Source organism: Nymphaea colorata, chromosome 13, assembly GCF_008831285.2.
Source record: "Nymphaea colorata isolate Beijing-Zhang1983 chromosome 13, ASM883128v2, whole genome shotgun sequence".
NCBI lineage: Eukaryota > Viridiplantae > Streptophyta > Magnoliopsida > Nymphaeales > Nymphaeaceae > Nymphaea > Nymphaea colorata.
In genome coordinates, this window is record NC_045150.1 from 8,643,828 (window position 1) to 8,657,179 (window position 13,352).

At 38.8% G+C, this 13,352-nt stretch overlaps 2 protein-coding genes across 2 annotated transcripts; one reads left to right on the top strand and one right to left on the bottom strand.

The window, feature by feature from the left end:
- Positions 1-130: 130 nt before the first annotated feature.
- LOC116266892 (uncharacterized) lies at positions 131-1,108 on the top strand. Its single transcript, XM_031648349.2, has 3 exons — positions 131-179; positions 302-574; positions 673-1,108. Exons 1-3 carry the CDS (start codon positions 146-148, stop codon positions 795-797), a joined length of 432 nt encoding a protein of 143 aa, XP_031504209.1. The 5' UTR covers positions 131-145; the 3' UTR covers positions 798-1,108.
- Positions 1,109-2,864: 1,756 nt separating this feature from the next.
- Positions 2,865-5,338, bottom strand: LOC116266891 (CBL-interacting protein kinase 5-like). The gene is made up of 2 exons (XM_050081232.1): positions 4,910-5,338; positions 2,865-4,819 (listed from the first exon to the last, which is right to left on the bottom strand). Exon 2 carries the CDS (start codon positions 4,594-4,596, stop codon positions 3,274-3,276), a length of 1,323 nt encoding a protein of 440 aa, XP_049937189.1. The 5' UTR covers positions 4,597-4,819; positions 4,910-5,338; the 3' UTR covers positions 2,865-3,273.
- Between the last annotated feature and the right edge of the window lie 8,014 nt (positions 5,339-13,352).

A 13,352-nucleotide genomic window follows, 5' to 3' on the forward strand; every position in this document is an offset into this window, starting at 1 on the left:
ACAATTGATCTTGTGAATGCCCAGTTTTTATAAAATACGTTTTTGAAAGAGATTAACTTGGACTCCTTCTGCCTCAGGATGTTCACAACAAATGTCGTTTTTGTCTTGTTACTGAAACATACAAACCAGATATTGTTTTCAAGAAATGCCATGTTTTGAAGGAGCTATCGGAACCCAACGTAAGTCTTGCTGAGTTTTAATAGGTAAACTTGAATTCTTGTCGAAAACTCACTATATTATATTAATCTTTATATGCTTTCTTTTCTATATGTATTTGCTAATGTCAAATTTTGAAAAGAAGTACGCATAAGAATAGAAGGATCTTACAAAAGGAGTGAGTTATTGTCCGGAACAAGCTCCCTCAGGCTTGATTCGGGAACAGAACGCTGGCGGAAAGTTTTTGCCCTCCAAAGCAAACGTGCCCCATTAAGCCCAATCTGTCCGTTCGGTTCCATCGTGTGTCTTCCCAAGGGAACGAGGATAGGAGGAACCCTTTTTAAGCTCCGTTCAACTATGGCACCGGAAGAAACGGTCTCTAAGCTCGGTCGACTGCTGTTCTTCGTCGGTGCCGGAGGTATTTTGAATTTTTTATACGACCTTCTTCTTCTTTTTCTTTGTTGTACCTGATTTTACTGTGGAACCCCGAAATCATGGTGCTTGTTTTTTGGGTAGTTGTTAGCACGGCAGGGATAAACTTGTGGAGAAGCATCGAGAGAGATCGCCTAAAGAGATCTCAAGAAGCGACGCAATTACAGGAGAAGACAAAGCGTTTGGTGGATGGAGTGACAGAAGCCTAGCGCTGCTTCAGTTTAGGGAAAGCTCTCTTTTTGTTATTTTCTTTTCGGCGATAATTGGGGGTTACATAGTAAATTGGTTCTGGATGCTATTACAGTTTTAGGGGTTCTTACAGATTTTTGATGTGGGTATATTGATGAGAGGGAGTTGTGTGAGTATTGGCCATAAACTACAACAGTTTGGGTTTTCCCATATTCATAAGGTTTAAACTTGTGGGTGCTTTTTCATCTAAGGCACAGAAAATGTTATTGGACAGTCCTGATGAATTTGACTCTTCAAAGATCCTTTTACTTGTTCTTGGTTTTGTTGTTCCCCTTGATTCTTTTTCTTCGTTCGTGGAATTGGCAACAAATGAATGTGAATTCATGAAGTTTAGCAATGAATGTGAGCAGTAATGAATTGGCAGCTTATTCTTTGCATGATGAAGTGTTCTCCAGCATCATTTCTCTGCAAATGGTTAATGAAAAGGGAGAAACTTCTTTACTTATAAATTATGCTAATGTGATCAAAGGTTCCGATTTGGTGTGATCACTGGCGGTTTAAGCTATACCAGCGTATATCGACTTTGGTTCAAGTTAGGAAGGGAAAAATACAGGAATAAATTAAAATAGCGGGGCAGGGATACCCCTTAAGAGGAACTGGAAAAATCTGTCACTCAAAGCCTCTCCTCAAGTTTGGGGTTCTTCTCTGTATGTGTTTAGCCATAAAGAGGAGAAGACAACCCTTGGGCACTGTAGGCACTTGAAACCCCGTTTAAGCAACCATATGGTTTTACATTTTATTATTCCATAGTAAGTGAGCAAAACTACCTTTTCCTTCTGGCTTTCTGTTGTATCTGAGAATTTGTATTTCCAGAACATGTCAATCGAACAACGAGTGATGGTGCTGAGTCCGTCTGTTGATACTAAAAATTGGCCACGTCTTTTTTGCTGAGCCAGTTAACACTGCTGTAAAGTGTCTGTGGAATGGTTTAATTGGCATTCACCTTATCATCAAAGCACATACACATGTTGCTATCTTGGAGTGTGAAAGTTATGTATACCAAAGTTGCTTCTTGTCTGATTCTTCTGCAAGTATGTGTTCTTTATTTCAGAATTGCACGTGTCATCTGTTCTTTTTCTTCATACGGCACTGAAGAAACTCAGGCTTCTAGTTTCTCTTCTTTGTGTGACGCAACATCACTACATGAACTATGGTCAATTCCCTAGGCCTTGCTTGTAATGATCCTTCTATTTGAGGCAAGTAGTTCCCCTACGTGTACCCCTCAGGCTTTCATTACAATCGCCGTATTTCTTGGTTGCCAAAGGGGTAGAGATGTAGCTAAGTAGTTCCCTTCACGGCATTAGGGTGGTAGCCAGATAGCACTAACCATTTTATCAGCTGCAAAATGTATGTCCAGGATGATCCAAAATGACATCTAGTTTCACTTTATATATATTTATTTGAAAAAGCAAGAGTGCGCAGCATCATAGCAAATGATTGTCCGTATTATTCGTTCTGGTGTTTACTCTTGACAGAGTATATCTGAAACATGGACTGGAGCACGTAACCATTTAAGAATAATAACTTGGGAATGGTCTTCTACTTTATTACTGCTCATAAAAAACCTAGTTACTGCTTCCTGTCCTGCTTCACAGCTCTTTTCGACTGAAATCTGCTTCCTGCTAGAAATTCAAAAAATCTGTTTGGCCTTCTATATGGATTTATCTGATTGAGCTATTTAGAATCTCTTGATAGCCTTCATCCCACAAAAGTTGTTTGTATTGCTTGTGATTTTGGGAAACCTAATCCAAAGATTGGTTCCACATGTCATGACATCTGGTTCAGGCAAAGTCATTGAATTTTAACCACAATGAAATGAACCTCTCTCCTTTTTCCATCCGTCTCAGTTGTGGGGTCTTTCCTGGCTATTTTTTGAGGACAAGTTTAGTAAGGAATAGAGTCTAACAAGATACCATGGGACTGATTTTCTGTCTATGGACTTTCACACGTTTCTGCAGAAATTTCTGTACTCTTCTTTGAAGAACTACCTTCGTGGAAAGTCACACAAATTCTCAAGCCACACGAAGGGAAAAAAAAGGAACCAGGACCTTACATTTTTATTTGAGCAAGCTGTGGTTAAGCAGACCAATACTTATATTTCGTGAACACCAATAGCACCGCTGAGCTCTTAAACTTTCTGGATTTTGAAGGTTTTAAGTTCAACTTACTAAACATGTGGCAAGCAGAATCGAACCCAAAAAAAAGGAAAAAAGCAGTACAGAAAAGCAGCTAGTGCAGATCGTGAACCAATATCCGGCTACAAGTATTTACATCCCTAATTTACACAATCTAGAAGGAAATGCTAATACTGATGGTCTTCCTGCTATAGATAATCGTCTTCAACAGCTTTGGTAAGAGTTCTATCCTGATTTGGGTTGAGATTCGAGTCCGAGTCTGAACATTTGCTGCAATAGAGAACATCCAAACATGTCATGGTTATAGCTGTGGCTGCTGTTCACCCTGCCACACCCAAACTATGTCCTTCAGAGAAGGCTTGAGGTCCTGATTGCAGAATTTCTGGTATTCCAACGTATCTCCTGATGATTTCTTTACCTCTACGACATAAAATGAAGGCGTTACTTCAAAGATCTCTGCATCAATTCCTAACTGACCTTTCCTTCCTTCTTTGCTGCCCCGCAGTTTGACAGTTCCATCCTTCTTCTTTACCATGAACTTCTCTGCCTGCGCAATCTCCTCAAGCTTTGAGATGATGGTAGAAGCTGGCTTGGTGGTTGTGAACCTAGATTCTTGCTTCATATTGTTTCCTTTCTCAAACAGGCCCGAGAGATCGAATCCTGGAGACAAAGAAATGATGTCAAACGCATTCAAACAAGTTGGTTTCACTTGAATCTTCTCAACTGCACTACTGCAATCAGCAGCTGTGGAATCAAAGGCAGCATCAATGTCATCACAAGGAGCTTGTTTCTGCTTCTTTGCAATTTCAACAGGCTTGAACCCCTTCTTAAACCAGGAATTCTCCATAATCCTAGCCATGGTTATTCTCGAGTTGGGATTTGGATCAAGAACCTTAGAAAGAAGCTTGCGAACCTCAGGAGGAAACCATTGTGGGCATTTGAAGTCTCCTTTGGTTATCTTTCTGTACATCTCCATGAGATTAGGATCATGAAATGGAGGATAACCAGCCAGCAGAACAAAGAGAATAACACCACACGACCAGATATCAGCCTTTGCACCATCATACCCTTTCTTATGAATAACCTCCGGCGCGACGTATGCGGGTGTTCCACATAAAGTATGCAACAGACCGTCGTTGCGCCGGCATTCGGCGAGAGCGCTTAGGCCAAAATCAGTAATCTTGAGGTCACCATTCTCGTCCAGAAGTAGGTTCTCTAGTTTCAAGTCTCTGTGATAGACTCCCCTGCTGTGGCAGAAATCTACTGCACTGATTAACTGTTGAAAGTACCTCCTTGCCAGATCCTCCTTGAGCTTTCCCTTGGCCACCTTGTTGAAGAGCTCCCCACCCCTGACGAATTCCATCACAAAGTAAATCTTGGCCTTGGTCGCCATGACTTCATGGAGCTCGACTATATTCGGCCGTCGCACCAGCCTCATGACTGCGATCTCGCGCTTTATTTGCTCGATCATTCCTACTTTGAGGATCTTTTCCTTGTCGATGACTTTGATGGCAACACTGTTCCCATCAGCGAGGTTCCTAGCATGGTATACCTTTGCAAACGTGCCTTGTCCGAGCAGCTTCCCGAGCTCATACTTTTGCATCAATACGTTGCCCTTCTCCATCTTTCTGATTTTCGAGAGGTCGCTCGGAAGGATCTTCTTTGAGGATTCCCCGTTCTTCAGATTCCTGCTATACCCAATTCATTTTGTTGAATTTGGCTCCAGTTTCTTTCGTCAGAACAGGAAGAAGTCATCTGCACAACATGGTTTTCCATGGTAGGGATAAAATGAGACTCCTTCTACGCTCGGTAGGTAAGAGAATAATCATGTGAAAGTCCACATCTTTCTGCATCCCAGATACAGAGAAACAATGTAAGCCCGTAGCAAATTACTGTTGAGGAGACAAGGAATGGGGAGAGAACAGAGAGGTGTCTACGTCTTTCTGCTTTCTTGGAAAATAAAACATAAGTTGGATCGATCTAAAGGCAAGCCGCGAGAATCAATCGCTGAATGACACCAGGCAGAGGAAAGAACAGCACGCCACGCATGCGAAGTCTGAAATACGAGAGGGAAGGACAGAGGCCAAACAGGAACGGAAAACTTTGGCTTGTGCAGAGAAGCAAGAGACAGAAATTAGCAAATTTTTGACAAAATTGAAGTCGCCAACACTACCATCCCCGCCAGATTGTCGGGTAATGAATCGGTCCTTTTCTTCCGGAAAGGCGTAAAAAACAGTGTTTTGCAACACCAGGGGAGGGGAGGCATTTCCATAATTCAACAGAAAATTAGAACAGTAACTAACTAGTTGGTCGGAGATTAAAAGAGAAAAAGAAAGCTGAACCCAAGAAAGGTGTCGGCACGGTGATAGATTGGAACAGCAATATCTGTCGTCTCCCAATTTCTTCTCAAGTTTTATTCAAAGGTTCATGTCTTTTCCAATTCCTATCTGCCAATCTGACCGCTTTTACATTATTCAATGTAAACGAGCCCCAAATTTTAATCGCAAAAGAAGCATTTCTTTTTTGACGTTGATGGTTTTTCTTGAATTTCTCGTTGTGGTCACAAAGAAAAGTTTGTGATATTATGATATCCTCAAACCAGGAAAGAGAACATCTATAGTAATTTTCTATAGTAATTTCTTCAAACGGCATACACCTGTTCTCAAAATCGGTGTGAACCGGTCGAGTTACATGGTAGAATCAAGGGGAAATTAAAAGCTGGTGGATGGGACCGATATTCTATCCGTTTTCATGCAATTTTTTACCATTTTTTTATATAATTATATTTGAGAAGTAAAATATTTTAAACATTCAAAGTTGTCCAAACGGATGAACACCTAACGAGACATCCATAGATGAATTTATTAGTAAACGACTTTTAATACTTTACGAAATTTCAGAAAAAAACATATTATTTAGAATCTTCAATTCTTTTAAAAGATTTTGTACTTCAAACATACTTCCAATGAAGTACTTGAGATATACTCATTTGTCGGTCTTATTATTTCCTTCAACGTTTATCCTTAAAAAACAAAGGAGTCCTTTGGAGTTCGAATTCTGTCAATGTTTTATGAATTTAATTGAGATTCATGAAATATTAGAACTAATGTTCCATAAAGTTGATCCAATTTTTAAGGCAGATTCATAAAAACTCTAAGGCTATCATATTTTCTGTTCTAAGAGAAGTCATAAGGTGGAGACCGGCAGCTTAAGCGGCATAGCATGTGCATTCACAGGTGCCTTTCTAGTTCGATTTCTTATGGATGCTGAACCTTAGTCTCTATAATCCATAATGATAAGATGCAGTACTTAGTTGTAGTGCTGCACAACGAGCTGAGCCAACTCGAGCTTGACTCGAACTCACTTGAAAAACTCAGCTTGTGCTCAATTCGTTTACAAATGAGCCGAGTTCGAGCTTACAAAGATGATTGAAACGATAAACTAGTCCACTTCGAGTTTCAGGAACTCAACTCTACTCGCAACCCGGTACTCTATATAATATTACCAAAATCGGTGCCACAAGTTACACGAGTTATCGACGCTAACAAGAGTTGAAGGAGTTAATGCTTACAACAGTTAATGCCTCAATGACTTAGATGGGTTAAAAGAGTCGAGTTCAAGCTCGATTTTGTGTAGTCGAGTCGAGCTCGAGCTTGCTATAAGGAACTCGAGTTGAGTTCGAGCTGAGTTCGAGCCGAGCTCGAGCTCGAGCTAGCGAAACTCGGGCTCGACTCGGCTTGTGTGCAGCCCTACCTAGTTGACAAGTGTACCGTACCACTACCGACTTCCCAGCGGTAAGGATCTTGAAAGAAGGGGAATAGAGAGGCTCTTTGAGATCTTTACCAAGCGGGGGGACACCCGAACTATGGTAAGTTAACTTACCCGTTCAACTTGTCGCACTTGTGATTATTAATTATTTTTCTTGCAGTATAAAACTCTAAACCGAAAGTCTTTTGAACATCAAGATCACCAGGATGACATTTGTTCTCCGCTTTTATTATGGAAAAAAGATTCCTCCTCCTATTTCAAGTTTCAAGGGCACTGATTATGGCTTTTTAATTGAAATAAAAATGGTTCCAATTGACAAAGATGATCTCAACAATTAATCTGAAATCACTAAACGTTGTGTGCGTTTCGAGGAGATGCAAAATCTTAGGCCCTTAAATTTTTTAGATCCTTCGTTTCTAAACAAGGATACGAAATCTTCTGCTTAAAAGATATAAAGATCACCCTATGAACGTATAAATCTCAAGGCCAACCTTGAGATCCATAAATTGGAGGCAGAATAATAATGATCTTAAATTCACGGGTCTGAAATTCATTAGAACGTGACGGCCCCTTGTTAAATCAGAGCATCGGATTCGTGGGTAATCAAATGCAGCGAAAATACGGATACATTGTCAGGTGAAAATAAAGATGGACTAGTTCTTCGTCCTTCACAATAAGAACAAAAGAACAGGACGCTTAAGAAAATGCCAAACAGAAACCTCCCAGCAGCAAGCTTCTTGGTGCACCTATCATATCAAATTTGCTTTTTGAATTCAATGACGTCTTTTGTTTCCTAACACAAGGAACCATAAAGAAGAAAGGGGGACGCCCCACCCATTGAAACTTATTAAAGAAACAATCAACACTCCACCCGCGACTTGGGAAGATCAAATAGTGGAAAGATATTCTACATGTACGTTGGATGGCAGCGTAGAGAACCCAAAGAATATGCTGATTTTGATCCGTTATTTAATTAAAACTTTCTTTTTTCTCTTTTTATCTAGTATATTTCATTCTTTTGTTTTACTTCTGGAGCTTGTTTTGGTATCCACGGAACTTATTGTTCCTAAATTTTATTATGCATTCTCATTTTATCGGCTCTTTTTCTCTCTCCTATATACATACAGAGAGTTCTTATTTCTTTTGGTATTAGAGAAAGATCTGCCACCATCTAAATCTATATTTTTTTGCTTTGTATTTCGAACTTTTAACGAGACTGTCGACACCATGGCCTAATTATCGTGGCCTAATTATCGGGACTACGCCCTTGATTAGGTGGCAATTGGCGAGCTCATTTGAGATTCATCCCTAAAACCTGCGTTTGATAGCTTCAGATTTGAGATTCCTATGATTTGAAAAACATGGATATAAAATCAGTAATCTTTTTCAAAGAAGTAAAATAAGGATCTTTAAGTGTAGATTTTTGGGTCTGAACCTAAGATCTTTAGTTTGACAAATCATTGATCTCTTGTCACATTAGCAAAAACATGCCACATAAGGTCCATAGATTTTAAATATGGAGTATTCAAGTAATTGTTAAAAGTCTTAAATTTTATAGGCACACAAATAAATAAAAATCAGGGAAAATAAAGTAATTTTTTATAGGCTGATGTAGACAATACACCAAGTCCGCCTACTGATTTATCCCGTATCATGAATTGGGAATTCGCATCCAAGTTGCTCGAATCTGTGGTTAATGTTGGCAGGATATCAAATACAAGAAATAAAAATGAACTTTATTTTTTTTTTTTCCGTTGTCAGCAAATCATACAAACCCTGTTTTAAAAACCCCGGTATAAAAACTGGCTAAAAAATCATGCTGTCACAAAACTTGGTGTTTACAAAACGTCATTGAATGCCGGTGTGATATTCAAACACAACCTTAGTATTATGCAAAGTTTGAAAATTCTTAAAGAATGTCAAAGAATAGTTATGGCCCATATAAGGCTGCATGAGAAATTGGTTTCTACTTTTTACCTTAAAAGTTTAATAGAAAGTAACTTAGAAAAATTTTAAAATAAAATACTTTTGAGAAAACCCAAGTGGGAAGAATCATTTGAACGAGGGCCGAAATAATACAATAATAACGACCTTACAAGAGAGGCATAAGGCATGTGAAACTTGAGAAAAATGGATTTGCTATACCTTGCTCTAATTGTTCTTGGGTTGGTACCAGTGGAAGAGTTGTCTACAATTTTGACATATTAAATGTGATAAGGACGCATATCTTGCGAATTAGATCATATATTGGCCACTCAATTTGAGGCTTTTTAAGGCAAATCCACCTACCTAGGCACATGAAGCTAGCCCTTATCAGCTGCTTTTCTTAAGGAAGCATTATTTAGTAAATATTGGGAAACTTATTCGACGGAATATCTTAAATCAAAGAGAAAACATGATAAGCTTCGTAAGAAACAGGTATTCTATTCATTATTGAAGAAGTTATGATATCATGAAAATGTACATTCGCCGATATGCGTGACAATGGACCAATCTGCATCACATGGATAATGACATTGCAACTTTAAGACTCGCACATATGAACCAAACCATTGGTCATTGGCGGATCCGCACATGATGATGGTGATGGAAATTTGGCATTCTTGGGTTTCTTCCACTATCAAGGAAAGCTGCCCCCGTAATGTCACATTCAAAGGCACTTTTTTATGCAATATTTTTCGAACATACATACATACATACACACATATATTATATACATGTACAAAAATTCTTGTGCATGACACTAACGTTATACCTACCAGTCGGGGACACAGGGGTGACGCCCACGTGGTTGAGATTTTCTGGTTTCTGCTAGGCAACAAGCGGCATGGATACGTGGGTGAAAATGATCTAACCCATGTATTGTCTTATAAGGCCAAGTGGGTCCTAACGGATGGCTTGTGGCTTGAGGAGTCAGAAGCAGCACTGGAGTAAGGCCATGGTGGAAACCCAAGAACCTCACAATGGGTTATCAATGGCATCCATCAGTTTTCTCTCATTTTTCTGGTTTGTTTTCTCCCATTATTGAGACAAAGATATGTGCTATCACATATCTTAATATGCTTTCAAAGAAAAGATAGGAAGCAAGGTAAAAAAAGTCTAAGTTTGAGGGCCCATTTGCAGGGAGCAAGTTGCATTTTAGTGGTTTGGGTGCGGTTGGTGTTAGGTCACTGTTGTGTGCATGGCGATTAGTGGGACAGCAGTTGTGTAATGACAAAATAAAGTCGTTTTCGTTACCACAGTGAGGAGAAAAGCATGTATATGAATTCTTATTATTTTGTGGAGTACTTGTGCCAAACCTGACCCAAGGATGGTGAGTTGTTAACTGCCGTTTCATCTAACGAAGTTTAAATGCATCACTTAACAAGTGGAAAAGTTGCCTCAAGGGGCATAGCGAAACAAGTCGGGCTAGGGGTCTGTACAAAGACAGGTCTCTAGTTTGATTCTTGTGGGCATCATGTTCCTGTGTTTTAAGGTGGTAGGGCGCGGCATCCAAGTGGAGAAGAGGAAAATACGTGAGGGAGGATGAGGAAAACCCGGCCAAACAACGGGACTGGTTGAACCCATTAATCCTCGTATATGTATAAGGTCAAGCAAATATGCTTGCTGGTGTTCTTTTGTCAATTTTGTTTTACTTTTCTTTGTGAAAGTCATATTCGTTTGATAAGAACCCATAACAAGATTGCTTTACTTAATGCAGATATAAGTTTTGAGTAACGAACAAGAAATCAAGAAGAACTGCTTAGCTTTTAATCTTGACGTGGAAAATCACAAATAAACAAGTCAATGTTCATCAACAATGTCCAGACAATTACATTAACTAATTGGCTTGGAGAGGATCAGGATAGGGAAGGAGACGGGTTGAAGACAAAGTCCACTAGTGACAAGGATGTGATTAAGTTTTGAACGGACAAGTGGCAGAAGCAAATCCGATCGACCAAAGAATAAATTGCTGCTGCTAATTATTCGAAAAAAAGTAAGCCAGGCGAGTCTTAAAAATAATGGGGAAGTTTAACCTCTCTATGCAGACCTTAGTGATCTTGAAAATGCTGTATCAGACTTGTTAGGTTCCTAGAATCAACCTAAAACAAGAGACTTTAGAGTTGTTTAGTTCTGCGAGTGTGCTTTAAAGATTGGGTAGATTCATGGAAAACTTATTCTAGTGTTTTATAAATTTGCTGATATACTTAGGACAAAGTCACGTTGAGTGTTCCATTTGTCAAAGACCCGAAAATAACTGACATTTGGAAGAACTATAGACCTCAAGATCAAAGGGAAGGATGGGAGGCCAAAAATTTGGGTTTCATGGGTCCCTCCAAGAGCTTGCTGATGGTACATATGCCTATGTGTGTGTGTGTGACGAGGGCAAACCAGTTTGTTTACTTTTTATGGTTCTCCAATTTTCCTTCGAGAAATTCGCTCATGTACACTTACATCTAAAAGAGCATGATTCTACCCGGTTACACTAACACGCACATATATAAAAAGACATGATTGATATAGCCAGGTTTTCGCCACAAAAACCATACAAATGCGGCAACACACACAAGCCAATGCATAGCGGTGTGCGTGTGTTATATATATATATATATATATATATATATATATATATATATAACAAAAAAGCTCTCCAACATTGGACTTTATGACAATCATATAGGCTTTCAGTTCTATTAACATCAAATAATGAAGATTAAGTTGTAAGTATGAAAGTCAAGTTGTTTTTCAAGAGTTCAAAATATTCTTCAAAAGAGAAAAAGTTTCGAAAACTCACCTGTTTTTTTTTTTTGAAGGGTATGTCTGATTTTCAATGAACTGTTTAACTTGTATATTAAAGTTTTAAACTCAATCATTGGAAACGACCAACCAGATGATTCTCTTCAAAGTCATATATGAGGGTATGGTAGCTGCTGGTCTTCCCAATTGAGAAGCTCTGCTTTAGACCCATGTTAATAATTACAAAGAAAAAAAAAAAAGAAAAGAAAAAGCATCACTGGTATAATGGCGGAGGCTCACTGTGTAAGCAAAGGGGCTGCATAAGGAAAGACTGTTCCCATGAGAAACGAGTCAAAATCAGTTTCATTTTCCTTTTTTAAGACTTATCTTAGATCTTTCTCCTCTTAGAGCACTGAATTTGATCTAAGTGTATGTTTATGGAGAAGATAAAATTTATTTGATAAGAACCCACAAGAAGTTTGCTTTACTTAATGCACATACATTTTTCCGGTAATGATTGAGTCCACTCCCACCGGGCTCGGGCTCTTACTGTGATGATCCCAACCCATCAGCAGATAGAGTTCAAGCTTTAAAAAAACTAAGAACAAGGATACTGAATCACTTCACTGATACTCTTAAAATTATTCGAAAATTTCTGACAATTTTCAATGTATAAGAAACTAAATTTTTTCATAGGATATTGCAATCCACTCCCTTAATTATATGCACACATGTTTGCCCATGTAGCATCCTAAGTCCGGGCAATGAACCGTATTTTGATACTAATAGTAACAACACATGCCCACTCCCACATGCATCCTGCTCAAGCTCCAAGGTAAATCCCAACTCTGCCCTTAACAGCTTTAGTTCAAGCAAAAAAAAAAAAAAAAAAAAAGCAGAAGCAAATGCTAAGACGACCAATAAATTAACTTCCTTGTAAGTTCTTTAAGATTTCAAACAATCTTTAACACGACACTGAACTTTTATAGGGAGTTACACAAAGTACAATGGGAAATTGGTGACAAAAATGTGATTCAAGTTTTGGATGGACATTTATTGGATCACATCACAACCAAAGAAGTTGCTGCTGATAAAGATGCTGAGATTTGTACAACTTATATGTTTCGTTAACACTTTCTGGAAAATTGTTAGGTATGAATATGTCAAATACCTATGACTCAGATGGGTGAAATAGTTCCTCTTTAAAAAAACATGGTTTTTTTTTTCCAACACACAAAGAAAATATCTTTTTTGGATAAATGAAATATGGATGAATTGTCCATATGTAGGATCATAATCATAATTATCGATACCGGTGCAAACAACAGAATTTTTTTGCAAAAGATATTGACTCTGCAATTGTCCATTCCCAACAAACACCATCAATTTCCTATAGAGGTACGTGTTTTGCCGAACAATGATTAGGCCATTTTGCTAATACTATTTTAAAAGCAACTGCTGCTGTACAGGCATTGGGTTGGTCGATGGCATCCTTCAATTGCCTGAAATTGCCTGATGGCTCATGCAAGTGCCCTTCTTCTAAATAGATGAAGAGGGGTGTAGCATAGCTGATGTGGATGTGTACCATTCTCCATCCAAATCCAAAAACAGCACTGAATCCCAATCCCAAAGGGTAAGGAGAAAGAGGAGGGAGGAGCTTCGAACTCTTTGGGGTATCTCTCCTGTCCTTCTTCTTGATAGCAAGGTGTAACATAATTGATAGGACCTGTTTCATCAGGTCACGTCCCAAACATTGAGACTTTAATAGCCGTACCTATTGTTTGGTGACTTGCATAAAGACGTTAACCTTACATATAGCTGTCTCATCTTCCAATATTGAAAAGGAAGACTACCTACCCCAAAAGTAGTAAGATGGTAACAAATTCCTTATGAGTA

Bases quoted from the DNA above. Each gene is read 5' to 3' on its own strand.
- LOC116266892 (XM_031648349.2), top strand. From the start codon at position 146: ATGCCATGTTTTGAAGGAGCTATCGGAACCCAAC. The intron at 180-301 runs GTAAGTCTTGCT...TTTGAAAAGAAG, and splicing joins AGGAGCTATCGGAACCCAAC to TACGCATAAGAATAGAAGGA. The intron at 575-672 runs GTATTTTGAATT...TTTTTTGGGTAG, and splicing joins GTTCTTCGTCGGTGCCGGAG to TTGTTAGCACGGCAGGGATA.
- LOC116266891 (XM_050081232.1), bottom strand. From the start codon at position 4,596: ATGGAGAAGGGCAACGTATTGATGCAAAAGTATGAGCTCGGGAAGCTG.